Source organism: Ovis aries, chromosome 13 (genome assembly GCF_016772045.2).
Source record: "Ovis aries strain OAR_USU_Benz2616 breed Rambouillet chromosome 13, ARS-UI_Ramb_v3.0, whole genome shotgun sequence".
In the NCBI taxonomy this organism is placed as follows: domain Eukaryota; kingdom Metazoa; phylum Chordata; class Mammalia; order Artiodactyla; family Bovidae; genus Ovis; species Ovis aries.
The window spans coordinates 64964604-64985467 of NC_056066.1; the positions used below are offsets into that span (position 1 = coordinate 64964604).

Here is a 20864-nt window from a genome sequence, read left to right on the forward strand (position 1 = left end):
GATTTTCCAATTTATGCTTCTACCAACAGAGTATAAGCATCATTTTTCCTCATCCCTGACAGCACTGGGTATTTTATGTTGAAATTATTAGCCTGAAGAGTGAAAAGTTGTTACTTTGATTTGCATTTCCTTTAGTTTAGGATGATGTTATATGGATAAGGATAATACAATCATATGGTTATTAGATCTTTGTATTATTCCTGCCTCCCTTTCCCACAAGCCTCTCCCTTCCCTACCTGGAAATCTGCCAGTTCTTGCATTTTGCTGGTTTTTAAGTGAGTTGTTTGGCTCTTTTGTTCTTGGTTTATATGCACTCCTTGTTAGTAAAGTAAGTTAGCCCTTTGGTCATATGTGTTGAAGTTATTTTCTCTAAGTTTGTTGTTTGTGAAAGTGCCCTTTAAAGTGTATTACACAGTATACATTTAAAGCTTTCATTATCATTGATACAAGGGCATTGACTGCAAATGCTGTATTTAAGGAAATAAACTAGGCTCTCTTGTCTCCTGTGGAGCAGTGAGCATACATTGTAGGGTAATTTGGTTTTTTATTTTATTTTTAATTAAAAAAATTTTTTTGACCTTGCTGCATGGCAACTTAGTTCCCCCTAGGGATTAAGCCCATGACCCCTAACCACTGGACCACCAGGGAATTCCCTGTAGGGAAATTCGAATGTAAAGGAGTAGTTTGAAGTCCTGCCAGGGTCTTTAAAATGGAATCATATATGAGTACAGATTGCATCAGATTTTTTTTCTCATAGTTTTCCTGGGTGTCTTTATTGAACATATTTCCTCTTCCTATTTTGGAACTAGAACTTTTTGGAAGAAAAAAATCTAAGGCCCTGAAGAATGCATAAGTTAAAAGCTACAGAATCTTAGCCCTCTTGTAGCTTGAGAAAAATGTGTGTTTAAATGTAAGAAGTAAAAACTTATATAATCTTCTTAATTCCTACTTCTGTCTTGAACTATTTTTTATTCTTTGGTAGATGTTGTCAAGTTAAATTGAGACTTTGAGATGGTCGTCCCTCCCTTTGCCCTTTGTTAGAGCTCCTTCATCTCTTCTCAGTGTGTGTGTTTGTCTTCCTGGGTGGACAGGAGCTGGGACTGAGTTGGATTTCTGAGTCCTGATTTCCAGCACAGTGCCTTTCTGATAGTGCTCACTAATGATTGTTTGAATAAATTAATGTGAAATTTAAAAACAAACTCTGCCATCCCAGAGGAGTGGAGGGATTTGGGCATGGGACATAAAAGTCAGATAGTCCTTAGTCTTGTTCTGACTGATATCAGAGTGGAGCTTCAAATAAATGGGTCAGAGTTACAATGAAACCTGTTTCAGTTCATGATAAGGAAGACCTTCAACAATCCCACCTCAAGAGGAATTAGTTTACTTGAGCCATTAAGAATAATTTGCTCATTTTCATTCACTGCCTTGTTCCCATACTCCTGTATTTTAATGGAAGGGCTCCTTAGGGAAGCTGTGTGATAAAAGAATTAATTCAGAAATCAAGCAGATCTGCGCTTTTGTTCTGGGGCTGGTCACTTAGCACCAGAACCTTAGCCCAGTTACTTTAAACCAAATTTCTTCTTATGTGATAGTAGGATTATAATTAGCTGCTAACTATATAGTCCTTACACCATTCCTTAAATGGATTATCTCATTTAGTCTTCACACCCACTGCCTGGAGATAGGTACCTGGTATCACCATCCCCATTTTAGGGAGAGGAAACAAATTCTGATCTTAAGTAATTCACCCAAATTCATTCTGATAATAAGGGGTGGGGTTGAGGATTAAAGGCCAATAATTTAATCCTATTACATTAATGCCATCTCTAAAAGGGAACTGTCTCCCTGCATGAAGTCTAATACATACTAGCTGCTCTGGTGAGTTCTCAGTGCCACTCTTTCTTCTTGTGTGCCATCATCTTTTCATATAATGTGAGAGGCAAAACTGTCAATCTGAATATTACTTGGTGTGCATGAAGTCAAAAAGATAATTTGAGGTGCTTTTTCAGGCACATCAAAATGAAGACTTTTTACTTAACGTTAGGTTTGATATCTCATTTTCCTGGAGAGTGAAGTATAGCTAGTCAGACCTCTGACTTGCCCTTTCCTAGGGTCCATATCATCCAAATTCTCTTGTTTGACATAGCTTTTCAGTTGAAACTGTCAACTGTTCCTGTCTTACTCTGGTATTTGCTTTATGTGTTCCCCGATATCAGCCCTTTGGAACGAGTTGTTTAATATAATGGATAGCTCATCCTGTACATCTTTTTTTCCTCATGGGAAATTTCCATTGTGAAAAATTGTAAATTTAGGAAACTGTTTAAGAGGGAGAGATCACTTACAACCTGTTTTTTTTCTTGCAGTCGTTTTTTTTTTAATGCACATGAGTTTTACTGTGAGTTCAGGGGGATATAATTTTACACCCTGCTTTTTAATGTAATATATTGCAAGAAAATGTGATGGTATGTACACATTAGATATGAGGACCCACTTCTGTGATTACTCCTCGTTCATCTGTTACAAAGATTGCCCTTGTGATATGAGGCAGCTATTGCCCTGAGGAGTGCTCTGGCATTGCTTAGGCAGTGTAGGCTGTTGGGATCCAAAGTTCAGTGGGAGAGAATTTACTGGGGGTTGGCCTTGCTATGGAGGTGGCCTGCTCAAGTGCCCCAAGAGCTCAGAGTGGCTATATCTCCAGCAAAACCACCACTAGCCCCTAAAGATCAATTTTACTCATATGGACAATGATCACCAATCCCAGTTTGTCAGAATTTACTGAAGAAGAAAATAGAAGAAAGAATGAATACATAGACATTTCTTGTCCAGCCTTCCAAAAGTAAAGGACCAGAAATCAGAGTTCAGCTTTTGTTTCCTTCCTTTGTAGCCCTTAAAATTCATAGCAGTTGCAGTTTGCAGTTAAGTCCTTTGTTTTACTGGCTACATTTCCCGCCCCCCCCCCCCCCCCCCCCCCAGTAGACTGGAGGCTTCAGTTCAGTTCAGTTCAGTTCAGTTGGTCAGTCGTGTCCGACTCTTTGCGACCCCATGAATTGCATCACACCAGGCCTCCCTGTCCATCACCAACTCCCGGAGTTCACTCACACTCATGTCCATTGAGTCGGTGATGCCATCCAGCCATCTCATCCTCTGTCGTCCGCTTCTCCTCCTGCCCCCAATCCCTCCCAGCACCAGTCTTTTCCAGTGAGGAGGCCAGGAATTGTGTCTCTTTTGGTCTTGAGGACTGTTTTTCTGTAGTCTCTCAGCAGATGTTTGTTATCATTTGTCTTCAGCAAATGATTAAATTTACTTCTGAGTGACTGTTTTTCTTTGATGTTCTGAGGAGTCCCCCTTACAGGTGAATCCTTGGTAAGCAGTATTGGGGGCTTCTCAGGTGGCGCTAGAGGTAAAGAACCTGCCTGCCAATGCAGAAGACGTAAGAGACACAGGTTCCATCCCTGGGGCAGGAAGATCCCTTGGAGGAGGGCATAGCAACCTACTCCAGTATTCTTGCCTGTATAGTCTCGTGGACACAGGAGCCTGGGGGTTACAGTCCGTGGGGTTGCCAAGAGTTGGACATGACTGGAGCAACTGAGCACTCCTTCCAGTTCCAGAGATACGCAGCGGAGGGCACACCTGGCCTAGGATGAGGGCAGGAGTAGAGCAGGGTGCTGACGCGGGTTCCTGGAGCTCTGTGTTTTGAATAATGCCTGTTTGTCTTTTATGTGTAGTGAGTGATACTCTACTCTGGGCAGACTTTGCCTAAGTTTCATAAATATTTAATTGGCTTTTTCAGGAGAATAAAAGCAGCCCCGTTGATGACTGAAAATGACAAAGCATCCACCTAACAGACGAGGAATCAGCTTTGAAGTGGGAGCCCAGTTGGAAGCCCGGGACCGATTAAAAAACTGGTACTTTTACATTTTTCTGTTAATTAAATCCCTTCAGTAAAGGACATGTGCCAGCACTGATAAAGAGGGGTAGCCTAGGCTTTTCTGTAGTGTGTTCCTGCTCCCTGACTCTTAAGTCTAGAGCTGTGGTAATATCTTTCTCTTTGGTGCTGGGATTCCTATGTTGAGGGAACTGTCTAGTTATATGTGTTTCCCTTTTCTGCCTGTTCATCTGGAGGAGTTATGGGAAGAAGAAGCAGGAAGTGGCTACAGGGAAGGGAAGAGTTATTAGTGGCAACTTATTCTTGGCTGCTTGTCTGAAAGATCAGAGATGGAAGAATGAAGAAAAGGGGGGTAGATCAGAGCAGTTTGTGTGTTGCAAACAACCCCTCCTGTTTTCTGGGTGTGTTGTTGTACAGTTGAAACTTAGTCATCACATCATAGGGATGATTAGGTACAGAAACTGAGAGGTTGTAGTCCCGACTTTGTCATTGACTCATGACCTCTGGTTGGTAATTAGCCACTCTGAGCATCAGCTTCATCTGTAAATGTGGGTATTAGTAATACCGACCTCAACAAGAGTTTTTCTGAGAATCGAATAACAGGATGTGTGGGGAAAGGCCTTGTAAACTGTAAAGTGGTGGTTGTTGTTGAGGATATCCTAGAGTTTAGTCTTTTGTTTATGCTTAAAGTGAAAGTGAGGATTTCAAAATTCAGACCTTTCTGTGAGTTTTCATAAGGAAGACTGTAGTGCTTTTGAGTGTCAAAACAGACAGGCTGACCAGCCCCTGGTATTTAGAAGGAGAAGGTGGGAAGAGAAGCAGGGGAAATGGGATAAAATATGTCTCTGCTGCCTTTTGGGGCTGGGAGATTCGATATAAGAATTAGACCCTTTGAACACCTGCTTGTTTCTGTAGTTATTTCCCTTTTTTGGTTTCCCTCAGTAATTTTTAAGGCAGCTTAATCAAGAGAAAGAATTCTTTTTAGATTTGGAGAAAAAATTAAAATATTGAAAATGTTCAAAAGTACAGCTAACCATAAGATAATCTGTGTACTTGTCACTCAGAATTACTGAATTTTAACACTTTTGTTTTATTTATATTTTAAAAAATAAAGGACATGAAATGTTCCTGGTGTAATGGTAGTATCTTTTATGCCCTTTCCAATTCAATTCCACTCTTGCCTTCCTTAGAGGCAGCCAGCATCCTGTAGTTAGTGCTGTCCTTCCCATGATTTACATTTTTAGTGTATGTATCCATAAATAATGCTAGTTAGCATCACTTTGGGTGTTTTTAAAAAATTCATGTAAGTGTTCTCATATTGTTTGTTTCTTTTCTGTATTTCGTGTTTTTGTGATTTACCTGTATTGGCATAGATATTTGTCCTCATTTCTGTATAGAGTTCCACTGCATGAATTTTGTTAATTTAGTCTTGTACTGATGGACATTTAGATTCTAGTTCTTCCCTTTATACACAGTGCCACCCTGAACATTTCTATAATATCTCTTTGTGCACATGTGCATGGATATTTCTTGGGTAATGGCTTTCAAACTTTTTGACCATAATCTAGTATAAGAAATATTTTAAAGAAAGACAGTGTAGTACTTGCCGTATACACAATATAAATTTAAAAGAAGCAAAACTTTTGTGAGACAGTCCTTAACCTAAATACATGCAATATACTCTGTTTCCTAATACACACACAAAACTGCTGGTTGTGAACCATTAATTTATTGTACAATCTACTGATTTTACAATGTACTGCAGTCAGTCTGAGAAGCCCTACTCCAGTGAATTTGTTAAGTAATATGATAAACACATTTTCAGTTTTACTGGAAATTGCACAGAGTTTTAACCATGGGATCACCAGGGAAGCCCCGAGTTTCAGCTTTTTATTATGAAGGGATTTTAAACATAATCAAAAGTTCAGAAAATAGTGCAATGAACACTATGCCTTCCACCTGTATTCACCAATTGTTAATATATGTACCCAGCGTACTTTATATACTTATTGTAATGTAACTAATTGTACAATTAGCAATAATTTCATAATATCTAACATCCAGAACCTATTCAGATTTATGTCTCTTTAGTTACTTTTATTCCATGATAATCCTTCTCCCCTCCCCTACTCTTTGCCTTTCATGGCATTATTATTATTATTTTTTTCCAGGTTCATAATTTATTGTACAAATTGAGTATCACATGATGAGTTGACATTAGCTTCTTCAGGCATGGGAACTTAACAGATAATGTACAGTTCAGAATCTGTTTATGTTGCTTTCACAGCTGGAGTTTTTTTAGACCTTAACTTGAAGTATAAGACTATCAAAGCAATACTTCCGTATGTGGCCAGCACACAATTCATTCTCCCTGTGAGAGTGTAAGAGTTGAAATATTTTTTGATACCAGTGAAATGGAACTGGGCATCAGCTTCTGGACCTGCCATGATTTCAATCTTTCAAGGGGTTCAAACTCCACGGCCTGTGTCCTTCACCATACGCTGCTGCCCCTCGCTCCCGTCGGAAGACACCCTCATGGCATTATTTTTAAGCAACATTTATTTTGTAGAATATTCCACTTTCTGAGTTGGTCACATTGTTTTCTCACAGCGAGTTTAACTTGTTTCTTGTATTCTCTATTTCCTATAAACTAGACGTTAGGTTTAGGCTTCAGGTTAAACATTGTGTTGCAGAATGGTCGACTGGTAGTGCTGTGTGCTTCCTGTCGCCTCCCATCAGGGGACGCATAAAGCTGTGTCATCCCACTCTCTGTTCCAGTCTATCACTTGGATAAAGTAATGTCTGCCGTTTCCCACCATCTTAAAAGTGTATTTTTCCCTGTCAGAGAACTAAGTAATTTGTGGGGGTACCTTGGAATATGTCTTAAGTGTTTCCCTATACCTTTTAGCATTCATTGATAATCCTTACTTCAATCAATTATTATACCAGAAGTGGAAGAATAGTGATTTTTTTCACCTCTCTCATGCAGTGTTTTATTGTTATAGCTGATGTTTTTTTGTAAGAAGAGCATTTTTTTTTCTTTATCCCTTTTTAAAGATCACTAAGGACTGAGATTATTCAGCGTGCTGTTGTAGTCGGTTACATTCATTATTTTCTTTTGTGCTAAAATGTTCCCAAACTTGGTCAGTGACAGACTGTTTAAATGAGCTTCTTTGATCTTTTGATACACTCCTGTTAGTCTTTGAGTATTCCTTTTCTGGCATTACTGGAAGCCCCAGATTTATTTCACCTGTCCTGCTCCCAAGACCTGTCCATTTCTCCAAGGAGACCTGGTTTCTTTTAGTTAGAAGTGGTACTTAGAACTTAAGTTCTAAGTTGGGCACTGGGTTTGTTTATTGCTGCTAAAATGTCATTGCTTTTAAGACTTTTTTTAGTGGTTGGAGCTAAGAAATAGTTGTTTTGAAACATTATGAGTTCATTTTTATTTTTTGGCCACATCACGTGGCATGCAGAATCTTGGTTCCCAGACCAGTCAAACCCATGCCCCCTGCATTGGGAGCATAGAGTCTTAACCACTGGACCACCAGGGAAGTCCCTGTGAGTTCATCTTTATATTTCTAATTTAAATGGAACATTTTGTAATTTTTACAATTTTGCCTTTCTTTTTTATTAAAAGTCTTTGTTTCTAATCACACTAATATATTAACCCATTTGCTTTATTCTGTGTTACACACAAAATAGTTTAAAGTTACAATACTTGTATTAAAATCTGAGTGAAATTTAAGATTTTCCTGACATTTAAAAAAATTATGGGGACTTCCCTGGTGGTCCATTGGTTAAGATTCTGAGCTCCCAATGCAGAGGGCCCAGGTTCTTTCCCTGGTCAGGGAATTAGATCCCATATGCCACAACCAAGAGCTCTCATGTTACAACTAAGACCTGGCATGGCCAAATAAATAAGTATATTAAAAAATTATGTACCCTTCCCCCCAGGATAAATTATATTTAATTTGTTACAAATTAAATAGGACTCTAAATTAAATAATGTGAGTTCCTTCTCAATACTCTTACAGTATAATTTTATTTTTACATTGAAATTTTTTGTGTGCATACAGTAAAATTTCCCTTTTTTTGGTGTATATGCCAATGAGTTTTAACTCATGTATGGATTCTTGTAAGCATCAGAACTAATAGGAAACAGAGTACTTCAAAGACTTCTCTCTGCTACACCTTTGCCAGTCTGTACTTATTTGATTTGATTATTTTGTTTACTGTCTTCCTCACTAGAATGCCAACTCAGTAAGGAATAGGGTGTTAGGACTGGTTTCCGAGAAACAGTGCAGTTGATTTATTTGGAAACTGTAAGTGGGAGAAATGGGGAGTGAGGTGAAGAGACTGAGAGAGCTATGGACTATCTTGTGAGTCTGATCCCTGGAAAGGAGAAAGGAAGATGATAGGAAGTCCTAGAATGCCGTGCAGTAGTACTCAGAAGGTTTTGACAACGGAGACGGTGAGTCCTCAAGTCAAAGGTGCTGTCAAAAGAGTCTTGTCTCCATATATCCCTGCTCACTCAGCCATTGGCTGGGGACAGCCCCAGAGAAGTGTGGCGATGGAGCAGAGGTGGTGACGAGGGTCAAGCTGCTATAGCTGGGGTCAGTTATTAGCACTTGCTGAGGATGTGAAGCGTGTATTTTCAAGGCAGCCACAGGTGGGCTATCTGTTCTGTTCTCATATGTTTCCATTGCCTCAAAATTGAACCTGGCATATAATAGATGCTCAATAAAATTTGTGAACTGAGCTCCAGATGATTTTAGGAGAATATTTTCCTAGGTTGTTTAGATTGCTTACATCTTAAATTTGAGAGAAAAAATGTTTTAATTGTAGCATAGTTTGTTCACAATAGTGATTCAGTTTTTTCTGAATTATATTCTGTTATAGGTTGTGACAAGATATAAAAATTCTTTGTACTAAACAGTAAATCCTGTGGCTTATCTATCTTATGTACAGTAGTTTGTTTCTTTTAATCCCACACACCTAGTTTGTCCCCTCCCTTCTCTTTGGTAACCGTAAGTTTTCTATGTTTGTGAGTCTGTTTCTATTTCGTTTATAGATTCATTTATATTGTTTTTTATATTCCACATATAGTGTGTAGTATTTGTCTTTCTCTGTTTTACTTTACTAAACATGATCTTCTCTAGGTCCATCTGTATCACTGCAAATGTCATATTTCATTCTTTTTAATGGCTAAGTAATATTCCATTATATATGTTTATACCATACCTTCTTAAGCCAATTGTTGATGGGCATTTTTGTTGTTTCCATGTCTTGGCTATTGTCTTAATAAATAGTACTGGTGTGAACATTGAGGTGTATGTATCTTTTTGAATTAAAGTTTTTGTTTTTTCTGAATATTTTTCCAATCCCACCCTGGAATGGGATTATTGGATCATATGGTAGCTCTCTTTTTAGAGTTTTGAGAAGCCTCTATACTGTTTTCCATAGTGGCTATACTAATTTGCATTTCCACCGTGTATGAGGATTCCCTTGAGAAAATGTTTTTTAGTGTTATAGAATTAGATAGCAACTAGGAAAAGGACTGACTGCCAGGCTCTCTATATGCAGTGTCTCCATTAAGATTTCTCAACAAGCTATGAGGTTCTTTATTGTTTCAATTTTATAAATGAGGGAAGAAACTGAGGCTCACAGAGGCAAAAGTCCCTGTCCCAAATTTCAGAGCTGGTGAGTGGTAGACCTGGGATTTGAAACCCTGTTGATCTGACTCCAAAGCTTGGCCATATCTCCCAGGTGATTCCTTTCTCTGGTGATATTTTTTCTGTGTGTGTTCTTCCCTATTTCCTAGATTGGCTACTAGTTGCAAAAAAAGAAAAAAAGAAATAGCGGGGGGGATGAGAAGAGTTACTTTCAAAACACGTGACAGAAGTGTAATGGAGGCAGAAATGTGACTTTGAGTGGTCTTTCTGGATTAATGCTTCTATAAAAGGTCTGTATTGATTAATTTTGTCTGTATTGCTTAAACAGAACCCTGTTTAAGGGTTCACCTTTGTAAACCCTTTTCTTGCCTTTGTTAACTGCACATTTTCTATTTCTGTTAAACTAGTAACAGTAACAATGACAGCGAATGTTTATCAGAGATTTTCTGTGTATCGGGTATGATGCCATTTACTTTACATGGGCCATCTCATTTACTACCCCATAGCAAGTCCATTGGGAACTGAAGCTCAGAGAAAGAATGACTTACCCAGGGTTAGAAGTAATCACTGCTGAAACTGAGACCTCTTGATCCAGTTTTGTTTGATGACAGTGTTTTGTGTACCTTTCCAGAATTTATTATTAAAACACTCAACCCAGCTTTTCTTAAATTACAAGATCCCTCCAAAATCATGGAATTAGGATTTTTTTTCCCCTTTTTTTGTGGGGGGGTGGGGTGGGCTATGCTGTACAGTTAGTGGAATCTTAGTTCCCTGATCAGGGATTGAACTTGGGCCCTTTGTCATTGAAAGTGCAGAGTCCTAACCACTGAACTGCCAGGTAATTCCCTCAGAAATAGGATTTCTGTTTTCTCAGTGAAAGTGAAAGTTGCTCAGTTGTGTCTGACTCTTTGTGACCCCATGGACTATCCAGTCCATGGAATTCTCCAGGCCAGAATACTGGAGTGGATGGCCTTTCCCTTCTCCAGGAGATCTTCCCAATCTAGGGATCGAACCCAGGTCTCCCGCATTGCAGGTAAATTCTTTACCAACTGAGCCACAAGGGAAGCCCAAGAATACTGGAGTGGGTAGCTTATCCCTTCTCCAGCAGATCTTCCTGACCCAGGAATCCAACTGGGGTCTCCTGCATTGCAGGCAGATTCTTTACCAACTGAGCTATCAAGGAAGCCTGTTTTCTCAGAGACAGGCATTTGTAAAATATAGATTTAGATTTTCCAGGGAGATCATTAGTTCTCAAAGCAGTTTATCTCACCAAACAGACTATAGACTATTGATAAGAATCTGCCTTCTAATTTTAGACCTACCACTGTGGGGTGAACTTCCCACATATCCATCTTCTGCTCTGTAGATGGAGTAATTCTGCCTGCCCTCTCACTTCCGCCATTGCATCGATGCGCTGACTGTCTAATGGATGAGAGGCTGCAGTTTCCTAGTAGTGATACTTGGTGGATGGAATGGAAACTGCTTTTTCTGATGCCTTCTGCCTTCTTCCTGTCATCTGGTGGGAGCGCACCATCTGTCCTGAACAGTAGGCTTGGCCTTCCCTGTTCTTGCTCTGAACACAGTGAAAAAAGCTCCTCTGTCTGTTGCTTTCCTGACTCTTTGGCATGTTTCCACCACCTTGTTTCCATTTAAGTTGATCATGGCCTCCTTCCATTTCTTGTACAAAGGATTTCAGAATCTGAGTTACATAATGTCCTTAACTCTCTTTCTTTTCTATTTCTTTTTCATTAGGATTATTTGCACTGATCAAGTCTGGGTTCCTGGTTCATGCCTCTTCACTTCTTGTGCCATCTTTTTTAAAAAAAAGTTACCTCAGTTCTGAGCTTTCCACATACGTGTATTGAGGCATTATACTAGGCACTATGGAATAAAGAGAAATCATTCCCTTCAGCTAGTAGGGCCCTCAAGAAGTTTAAGGCCAGTGAAGTATTTGGCTTTGGCTATAGCATTGCTGGCCAAGGATTGTTAATTGTGTCCTGTCATCCTGATATCTTTGCTAATATTTCATATTTAATGAGTGATTTACTCTGTTAGGCACAAGTCTAAACCCTAACCCTAGTTCTATACCCCATTTAATCCTCACAATACAATGAAGTGTATAATTTTATTATTACCATTTTATATGTGAGGAAACAGAGGCACGGCAATTGAGAAAGTTGCCCAAAGTTGCACAACTGATAAGTAATGGATTTGGGATATGAATCCAGATAGTCTGGCTTCTGAGCTTGGCAAGGTGTGGCTTTTATTCCCCATTCGGTGTCCTGTACCTAGGATACAGAGTCAAGTTCCTGAAATTAATTATATTATGGGGTGACATTTACTCTGTACAGAGTTCATGTACAAATCCCTGGGAGACAACAATTAATTTTGTGTGTAGGAATTTTAGAAGAGTTCCAAAAGACGACTGATGCCAAATCATTTATACAGTGCTAGATGCTGGAGAAGAGTGGTGATTAGGCCAGACATAGACCCTGATCTTCAGGAAGTGACCTTCCAGTGGAGGTAGATAGATCATAAATAAAGAGATCGATTCCATGAAGACTAGGTGGTGATAGATGAAGAGGAATAAGTATTGGTAAGTGGACAGAGAGTGACGTGGTATGTCTATGATGGGAGCTTTTCAGTGTAGAGAATGCTCAGGGAACGTCTGTCTGACGAGGAAGCATTTGAGCAGAAATCTGAAGAGAGCGAGGGATATCCAGGGGAAGAGGGTTCCAGGTGGAGGCAGCCAAGCCACAGCATACTGGGCACGTTCAGACAGTCGATGGAGAATCGAGAGAAGGGGGCCAGAGGTAGAAGATGAACCCCCACCTCTCAGCAGGGGCTGGATGGGCCAGAGGTGGGGTTTTGGACTTGATTGTAAATGTAATAGGAAGTCATTGAAAGATTTTAAACAGTAAAGTGACATTATTTGATTTTGGTTATTAAAAGTGGCTGTGGTTATTGTGTGTAATATGCCTGTAATAGTAGGCAGGCATGGGGAGAAATAGGGAGAACCCTAGGAGTCTTTTGTAGCAGTCGAATTTAAGGTGATAGTTGCTTGAACTAAAAAGGTGGAGATGATGAGAAGGGATCAGAGTCTGGGCATTTTTCAAAGGTATAGCCAATAGATTTGCTGATGATGTTTTGAGAGACAGAGGAGAATCAAGGAGGACTCCAAGAACTTTTGGTCAAAGTACTGATAGAATATTTGCTGAAATGGGGAAAACCGGCTGTTTGATTTTAGACATTTAAAATACGGGATTCCTTTTTCATCACCAAGTGGAGACGTTGAGCAGATGGTTGAATAAAAGTCAAGCATCTAGATGTGAGCCCTGGGTTAGAGGTAGAAATCTGAGAGTTGGCAGTGAGTATAGGGGATTAAATTTTTTTTTATATTTCAGAACAGTTTTAGGTTCATAGCAAAACTGAGCAGAAAGTATAGAGAGTCCCTGTCTCTTGCCCTCACACCTACAGTCTTCCCCACTGTCAACATCTGCACCAGGGTGCTATATTTGTTAAAGTTGAAAAATCTTTTTTTTCATTACATGGATTTGCTTAGTTTCTTTTCTTCCTAAATTTTATTTATTTATTTAGGCTAAAATGGGGTCTTTGTTGCTGAGCTGGCTTTTTCTAGTTGCAGTGCTCAGGCTTCTCCCTGGGGTGGCTTTTCTTGTGGCGCGTAGGCTCTAGGGCGCAGGCTTTGGTAATTGCAGCACATGGGCTCAGTAGCTGTGGCTTCCGGCTTCTAGAGCACAGTCTCAGTAGTTGTGGTGCATGGACTCAGTTGCTCCTCAACATGTGGAATCTTCCCAGACCAGAGTTCCAACCTGTGTCCCCTCCATCGGCAGATGGATTCTTAACCACTAGACTATCAGGGATGCCCCTTAACTGTGTATTCTGATGAACATTTATTAATGTATATACATGTGTAACTACCCAGATTAAGACAGAGACATTCTGGGCTCTTTAGAAGACTGTTTTTCCCATATCCAGTCACAGAGTCCCCTCACTCCTAGAGGAACTACTTTCTGTGGGTGTGCATTTAAAGCGAGACCCATCAGCATGTGTGTATTCTCTAGCATAATCAGCTGCCTGGGTGCAGGGTGGAAAATGTGGAGAATCCGAAGGACCTGCATGTGTGTGTGCTAACTCTCTGTTCGTGTCCAACTCTTTGCGGCCACAGGGACTGTAGCCCACCAGGCTTCTCTATCCATGGGATTCTCCAGGCAAGAATACCGGAGTGGGTTGTCCCACAGTTGGGGTTTATCCAGGCAGGTGTGACGGAGGACAAGAGGGGCCAGGGAGTTAAGGGTATCTACAAGGAAGTGAGATTAAAGGATAAGATTTCCAGAATGACAGTGAAGTGTGAGAGCAGGCAGAAAGGACAATGTGAACAGAAGTATTTAGGGTTCACAGAACATGGTATGTTCTCAGAGTCTGGAGAGGAACAGATCAGGAGTGGTGGGAGTTTGGGCAAGATTTTAAGCAGGAGAGAGACATGTCCAGTCCCTTGGAGGAACAGAAAAGTGGTGGTGTTTATTCAGTCACCAAACATTTATTGAGTGTCTCTATATCTGGCCCTTTGCCAGGACTGACAGAAGAGTGTAGCAGTTACTTAGGCATACTGGTGTAGTGTAGGCATATACTGGAGAAGCTGGCTTAAAACTCAACATTGAGAAAACTAAGATCATGACATCCAGTCCCGTCATTTCATAGGTGGGGAAAAATGGAAACAGTGACAGACTTTATTTTCTTGGGCTTCAAAAAACAAGCAGACGGTGACTGCAGCCGTGAAATTAAAAGACGTGTGCTCCTTGGAAGGAAAGCTATGACATACCTAGACAGCATATTAAAAAGCAGAGACATGACTTAGCTGACAAAGATCCATCTAGTCAAAATTATAGTTTCTCTATTAGTCATGTATGGATGTGAGAGTTGGACCATGAAGAAGGCTGAGTGCCAAAGATTGATGCTTTTGAACTGTGGTGCTGAGATGTCTCTTGAGAGTCCCTTGAACAGCAAGGAGATCAAACCAGTCAATCCTAAAGGAAACCCACCCTGAATATTCATTCATTGAAAGGACTGATGCTGAAGGTGAAGCTCCAATACTTTGGCCACCTGATGGAAAGAGCTGACTCATTGGGTAAGACTCTGATGCTGGGTCAAATTGAGGGCAGGAGAAGGAGGCGACAGAGGATGAGATGGTTGGATGGCATCATCAACAAATGGATATGAATTTGAGCAAACTCCGGGAGATGGTGAAGCACAGGGAAGCCTGGTATGCTGTGGTCTAGGGGTTGCAAAGAGTCAGACACAACTTAGCGACTGAAAAACAGCAACAAGAGCTGACTGTTCAATTGTGGGAAAGGATCGGCACAGAGAGGAGAGATGAATTCAAGACATTTTCAGAGTTAGATGTTGAAGAATGTTAGATTTTCAGATGTTGAAGAATGAAAGTGGGGAAGGGATAGGGAAAGAGAGAAGACATCCAAAATAGTACAATTTTTCTGTAGTTTAATAGTCAGCTCTTTGTTTTACCCTGAATATGATTTCCATCCCCGTCTCCTCTCCACAAAGGCTGGAGATGGCTTAGAATGTTACTTTTGTGCATAAGAGTCATTTGCTTCTGGTATGTGCCCTGAGCCAGGAATAGAGTAGCATACTCTGATTCTTGAAGTAAATGATTGTTGTATGTTTGCAGAAAGGCTGTATATACAGGGAAGAATCTGGAAGCAGCCTGACAACCGCTGGGGCAAAGTTCAGGCAAATTATCAGCTACCACCAGGTAGGCCATTAGGTAGGTAACACAAAAGGCACCTCTGTGGACCTATGTTAATACAAGGATATTTGTATGTGAAGTCAAATTAAGAGCAGAAGTCTCTTCACTAGGTTTAGTGAGGTGATCTGGACAGTGATCTCTGTTACACCTCCACCTAGTCACTCTCTTTGAGCTTCCATTCCCACACATGTAAGAAAGGTGCAGTGATCCTAACAATTCCATAAGTCCTCATGCTGTCTATGGGGTCGCACAGAGTCGGACACGACTGAAGCGACTTAGCAGCAGCAGCAGCATGGGATGGTGGTAAAAATCCTGTGAGATATATGTAGAGGCCATATATAGCCCCTAGAAACTGCTCACATTGATTATGAATAGCCACGTGAGGAAATGCTGACTAGTAGTGGGAGTAGGAAATCAGAGGGAAATTGTTATCCTTTTTGGTTCCTCTTTTTCCCTCTGTAGCCGTTCTTCAGTTTGTATTTTTGGTGTGTATGTGGGGGGACCAGACAGATTTCTGCCAGGCACTGTCTAGCTCTAATTTAAGCATCTGCACAGTGTGCAGCTTAGTTTTACTCAGAAGCAGCCAAGACTCTGAGCATTAAGCCTTCCTGGGACTTGAGGTCATAATACTGTGTTCAAAAGCCAGGGTTGTATTTCTGTGTTAGACCTGGGCTGTTCTCTGCCTTTCTGGTTGTGCAGGTAGAATTAGTCCCTCTCATTTGGTATGGGTTTCGCTTTGCAACGGTCCTCTCCTCTCCTTTCCTTGGTGGAACCCCAGGGTAGGTTGCGTTTTCTGGTAGTTTAAAGCAGTGTGGCTCAAATGCAAAAAAACATGGAGACTAGTGCCTCCAACCTATATACTATCCATTGATCTCACTTTTAGTAGCATTGGGGCAAAATACTTCTATGTTAGTTGCTTAGTGACAAATTTTCTCAAAATTTAGTGACCTAAAACAACACTACCATTATTCTTTCAGTGTGTGGATCAAGAATTCAGGAGCAGCCTCTGGGTGAGGTCTTATGTTTGCCCTAAGTTGGTGCTGATTGCTTGTGGGAGACTTGTGGCTATGTGTGAACCTCTCCATTTAGATGGGGCATCTAAAATGTTCTCATGATGTGGCACCTGGCTTCTCCCAGAATGGGGAACCTAATGCTGTGTATGTGTTAAAATAATACACATAAAATTTATCGTTTTAACCATTTTAAAGTGTCTAGTACATTAAGTCGGAGAAGGCATCCTGTGTTTTACATCCTTACCTTCTTTTGTGCTTCTCTTCTTCTGTAGCTGTGCTAATTTACTTATTTTACACCTTCTCCCAGGAAAACTTTCAGCCTCACTGCCTCCTTGATCACCTGGAAAATGCTGATTCATCTTTCAGAATTGAGTCATGTATCTCATTTTCACTAGTTGTTTTGACCCCTTCTTCCTCACCCTCCTTCCTCTCCCCCTAGACCTAGCCTTTTGTTCTTCAGTACCTTATTCTACTTTAAACAGTCTTCCATAGTTGCACTTGTGATACTTAATTGCAATTATTTGTATATATAGAAATACACATTTATTCCTCCTGAGGATACTGTAGTGAATGAGAGATAAATGTCTTTACGGGTGTCTGTAATCTCCTAGGAAAGCAGGCCGTGAACGTAAGCAAATCAGCAGAGAAACAAATGAAGTAATTACAGATGGTGAATGTTATTTATGAAGGAAGAAACAGGAAACTGACATAGATTGGAAAGAGATGGGGGCTACTAGAGATATATAGATTCAGAGATTCTGAGGCTGCAGGGCGTAAGGCTGTTGCCTGGGAAGAGTGGACAGAGGGGAAGTGATTCAGGTGAAGTGAATAGACCCGGTGTGGGAAGGTATGTGTATGTCTGAGGAAATCAAAGGCGCAGTATGCCTTGTAACACTGTCTTTCTTCCTCTGTAAGCTGTTGTGATCACAGGTTTTTATAGATTTGGCTCTGTATTTCCAAACCCTGGCACACTTCCTGGCCCAGAGTGGGTACTCAGGAAATGTCAGGGGAATTGGTGAACTTCTCTTTCTCTAATTTTTGTCCCTCTCCTTGTCTCTACATTTGATTGGCTGCACTGGCCTTCTGTGGCTTCTTGTTTTAGTGACCAGTTTTACCATTTGCTTAAGGACACCATAGTAACCTAAGTTACTGTGAAGTTTAGGTTATATGACTTTTCCAAGTTGAATTTTATTGTGTTTATTTTGACTGTGCCACGCAGCTTTGTGGATCTTAGTTTCCTGACCAGGGACTGAACCCAGGCCCTAGCAGTGAAAGCACCTAATCCTAACCACTAGACCACTAGGGTGTTCCCCAAATTGAGTTTTAGACAGATGAGTTTTTAATAGTTTTTGGCCTTCAGAAAAAAGCTTTTTAGTAACTAATTTAAGTCATAATGACCACAGCACCTATGCGTATATCTCCTCCAATTTGACAGTTTTTGTACTGGGATATGTTTGTCTCTTTGACATCTACAGCATGGATATTCTTGGTTTGTTTTGGTAATTCATTGTGGTCTGTGTATATATTCCTGTTGCTGTTTTGTGACTCTAGGTATTCATAATCAAACCTTATTTTATAAGTACATTTGATGAACATTTATTGAATGCCTAATATATAACATTCTGGAAGAAATTTATACACTTAGCAAACAGCTCTCTTCATCTTTTAAGGTTCACCCCAAGTGCTAAGTCTTCTTCTCTAAAGTCTCTTTCCCACCCCCTCCAATACCTGATGAAAAAGTTTACAGTGGACTCTATTGCTGCTTCTGGGGAAGGTGAACAGAGGAAGCAGATTAAGCTAAATGAAGAGATTAGAAGGTGAGTGGTAGGAAATGTACTTTGGAAAGAGAAGGATCTGTTTAGGTGTCTTAGAGGGAGATACGGGAGAGTGGGCAGAAACTCAGACTGTCTAGCCCAGGCTTTCCCCAGAGAGACAGTGCCTCTCTTCCATCTAGCCCTGGTTATTGGGGTATAGGCAGGCCAGGTAATTCTAGAGTTATACTCCTTTGCTTATTTCTCTCCACAAATCAAGAGTGCTTTTGGTCTCTAGTTGGGCAGAGAACTTGGGGATTCCAAGGAGCCCACCAAACTTCTCTTTGGGCCTTTGCCATCCTGGAAGCCCTGGTGTTTGGTTATTTGTTTTGTGTCTTCAGGACCTATTAGATTGTCTAGAATCCAAACTAAAGCATGTTTGAATAATGGACCCTATAGGGCATAGTTTCTGTCCTATAAACTGCTTAGCAATCTAGTGCTTGTATTCGTCATTTAAAAATACTGTTTGTGGCTTTAGGTTGAAATGTTTTTATTGAATCTTGAGCTCTTTTCTTCAAAGGAAAACTGCTGATTTTGAACATCTAAATTGTATCCGATGATCATTCAAACTCTTTTTTGCCTAAACAGGCAAAATAAACTCAAGAAAACTTGACCAGCCTAGTAACATAAAAATAATGGAAAAGGTAGATAAATAACTATCTTGTGAAAACACACCAGAGTAGGCAGTTTCACAGAAAATGAAATAAAGCTTTCTAGTCCATTCCATGGGGTTAGTGTAGCCTGAATGAAACTGGGCAGGAATGGCATAATACGAGGAAACTTGGGCAAATTCTGCTTATAAAAGAAACACAAAACTAGTCAATAAAATGCTAAAAAGACCAAAGAGATACTTATTAAATGAACGATTCACACAATCAAATATGACTTTTTTTTTTAAGCAGGGTAATGATAACTTAAAATTAGGAAATGTATTATTTCATTATCTCCGTAGAATAAAAGCAGAGACCTATATAAACTCCTAGACAAAGGCTGAAAATTCTCAAAATGTATTCTTGATGAACCCTCAGTAAGTTAGACATAGAGAAAAACTTCATGAACTTGATTAAAGGCATTAATAAGAAATCTTTAATGATGAAACACTGGAGACATTTTCATTAAAGAGAAGGATGTCAACTATCTCTGCTAATTTTCAACATCATCTTAGAAACACCAGTGTCATAAATGAGAAAAATAAATGGCAGATATCAGAATTGAAAGTGAGACAGTATAATCATAATTTGAATGTGATAATGGTAGTCTGCCTGGGAAATGCAAAGGATTTTAATTGATAATCCATTGGATAGAGATTGAATAGAATCAAAAAGTCAGAACAGTGACAGCATACAGTGAGAATTATTGCATCCACTTCTTTTTCTACCCTATACTCACTTGACTCCCAATGGCAACCAGTTTTATTAATTTCTGTCCATCCTACCAGTATTTATTTATTTAATACAAGCCAAGCAAGTATATATTCTTATTTTCCTCTTTGAAACAACAAAAGGTGATTTTATAGTTTGCCTTCTAAAACTTGGAAATCGTTCTTTGTTAGTTCATAGTTTGTTTTCATTTTTTTTAATAGCTGCATAATATTCTGTTTTGTGGATGTCCCAAAGTGAAAGTATTAATCAGTTAGTCGTGTCTGACTCTTTGTGACCCCATGGACTGTAGCCAGCCAGGCTCCTCTGTCCCTGGAATTCTCCAGGCAAGAATATTGGAGTGGGTTGCCAATTACCTTCTCCAGCAGCATATAAATTCAATAACCATGAAGCTATTGTTTGATACCTGCCCATTAAATATTTTTTAAAACTTTTACTTTAAAAGTATTTATTTTTGCTTACACAGGTATTGTGTGATTAAATTCTTGTAAAAATTAAAACTACAAGCAAAAGTCTCTTCAGTTCAGTTCAGTTCAGTTCATTTGCTCAGTCGTGTCCGACTCTTTGCGGCCCCATGAATTGCAGCATGCCAGGCCTCCCTCCCTGCCACCAACTCCCGGAGTTTACTCAGACTCGCTTCCATCGAGTCAGTGACGCCATCCAGCCATCTCATCCTCTATTGTCCCCTTCTCCTCCTGCCCCCAATCCCTCCCAGCATCAGAGTCTTTTCCAAGGAGTCAACTCTTCGCATGAAGTGGCCAAAGTACTGGAGCTTCAGCTTTAACATCATTCCCGCCAAAGAAATCCCAGGACTGATCTCCTTCGGAATGGACTGGTTGGATCTCCTTGCAGTCCAGGGGACTCTCAAGAGTCTGCTCCAACACCACAGTTCAAAAGCATCAATTCTTCGGCACTCAGCTTTCTTCACAGTCCAACTCTCACACCCATACGTGACCACTGGAAAAACCATAGCCTTGACTAGACGGACCTTAGTTGGCAAAGTAACGTCTCTCCTTTTGAATATGCTGTCTAGGTTGGTCATAACTTTCCTTCCAAGGAGTAAGTGTCTTTTAATTTCATGGCTGCAATCACCATCTGTAGTGATTTTGGAGACCCCAGAAATAAAGTCTGACACTGTTTCCACTGTTTCCCCATCTATTTCCCATGAAGTGATGGGACCAGAGGCCATGATCTTCGTTTTCTGAATGTTGAGCTTTAAGCCAACTTTTTCACTCTCTACTTTCACTTTCATCAAGAGGCTTTTGAGTTCCTCTTCACTTTCTTCCATAAGGGTGGTGTCATCTGCATATCTGAGGTTATT

The 20864-nt window shown here is 40.2% G+C and overlaps 2 protein-coding genes across 14 annotated transcripts in view; one reads left to right on the top strand and one right to left on the bottom strand.

The window, feature by feature from the left end:
- The window catches only part of PHF20 (PHD finger protein 20), a 135527-nt gene that overhangs the window by 18167 nt on the left and 96496 nt on the right, over window positions 1–20864 (top strand). For all 13 annotated transcript variants that reach the window (XM_060397750.1, XM_060397753.1, XM_060397751.1 and 10 more), the window contains one exon: window positions 3791–3905. In XM_060397750.1, coding sequence (XP_060253733.1) covers window positions 3823–3905 — 83 coding nt within the window. In that variant the 5' untranslated portion in view covers window positions 3791–3822. The remainder of the gene's footprint in view (window positions 1–3790; window positions 3906–20864) is intronic.
- LOC114117623 (ATP synthase membrane subunit K, mitochondrial) lies at window positions 6041–6402 on the bottom strand. Its single transcript, XM_027977140.3, has one exon. The coding sequence runs from the start codon at window positions 6331–6333 to the stop codon at window positions 6157–6159; it is 177 nt and encodes a 58-aa protein (XP_027832941.1). The 5' UTR covers window positions 6334–6402; the 3' UTR covers window positions 6041–6156.

Excerpts from the sequence above, each read along its gene's own strand:
- LOC114117623 (XM_027977140.3), bottom strand. The coding sequence starts at position 6,333 with ATGGCAGGTCCAGAAGCTGATGCCCAGTTCCATTTCACTGGTATCAAA.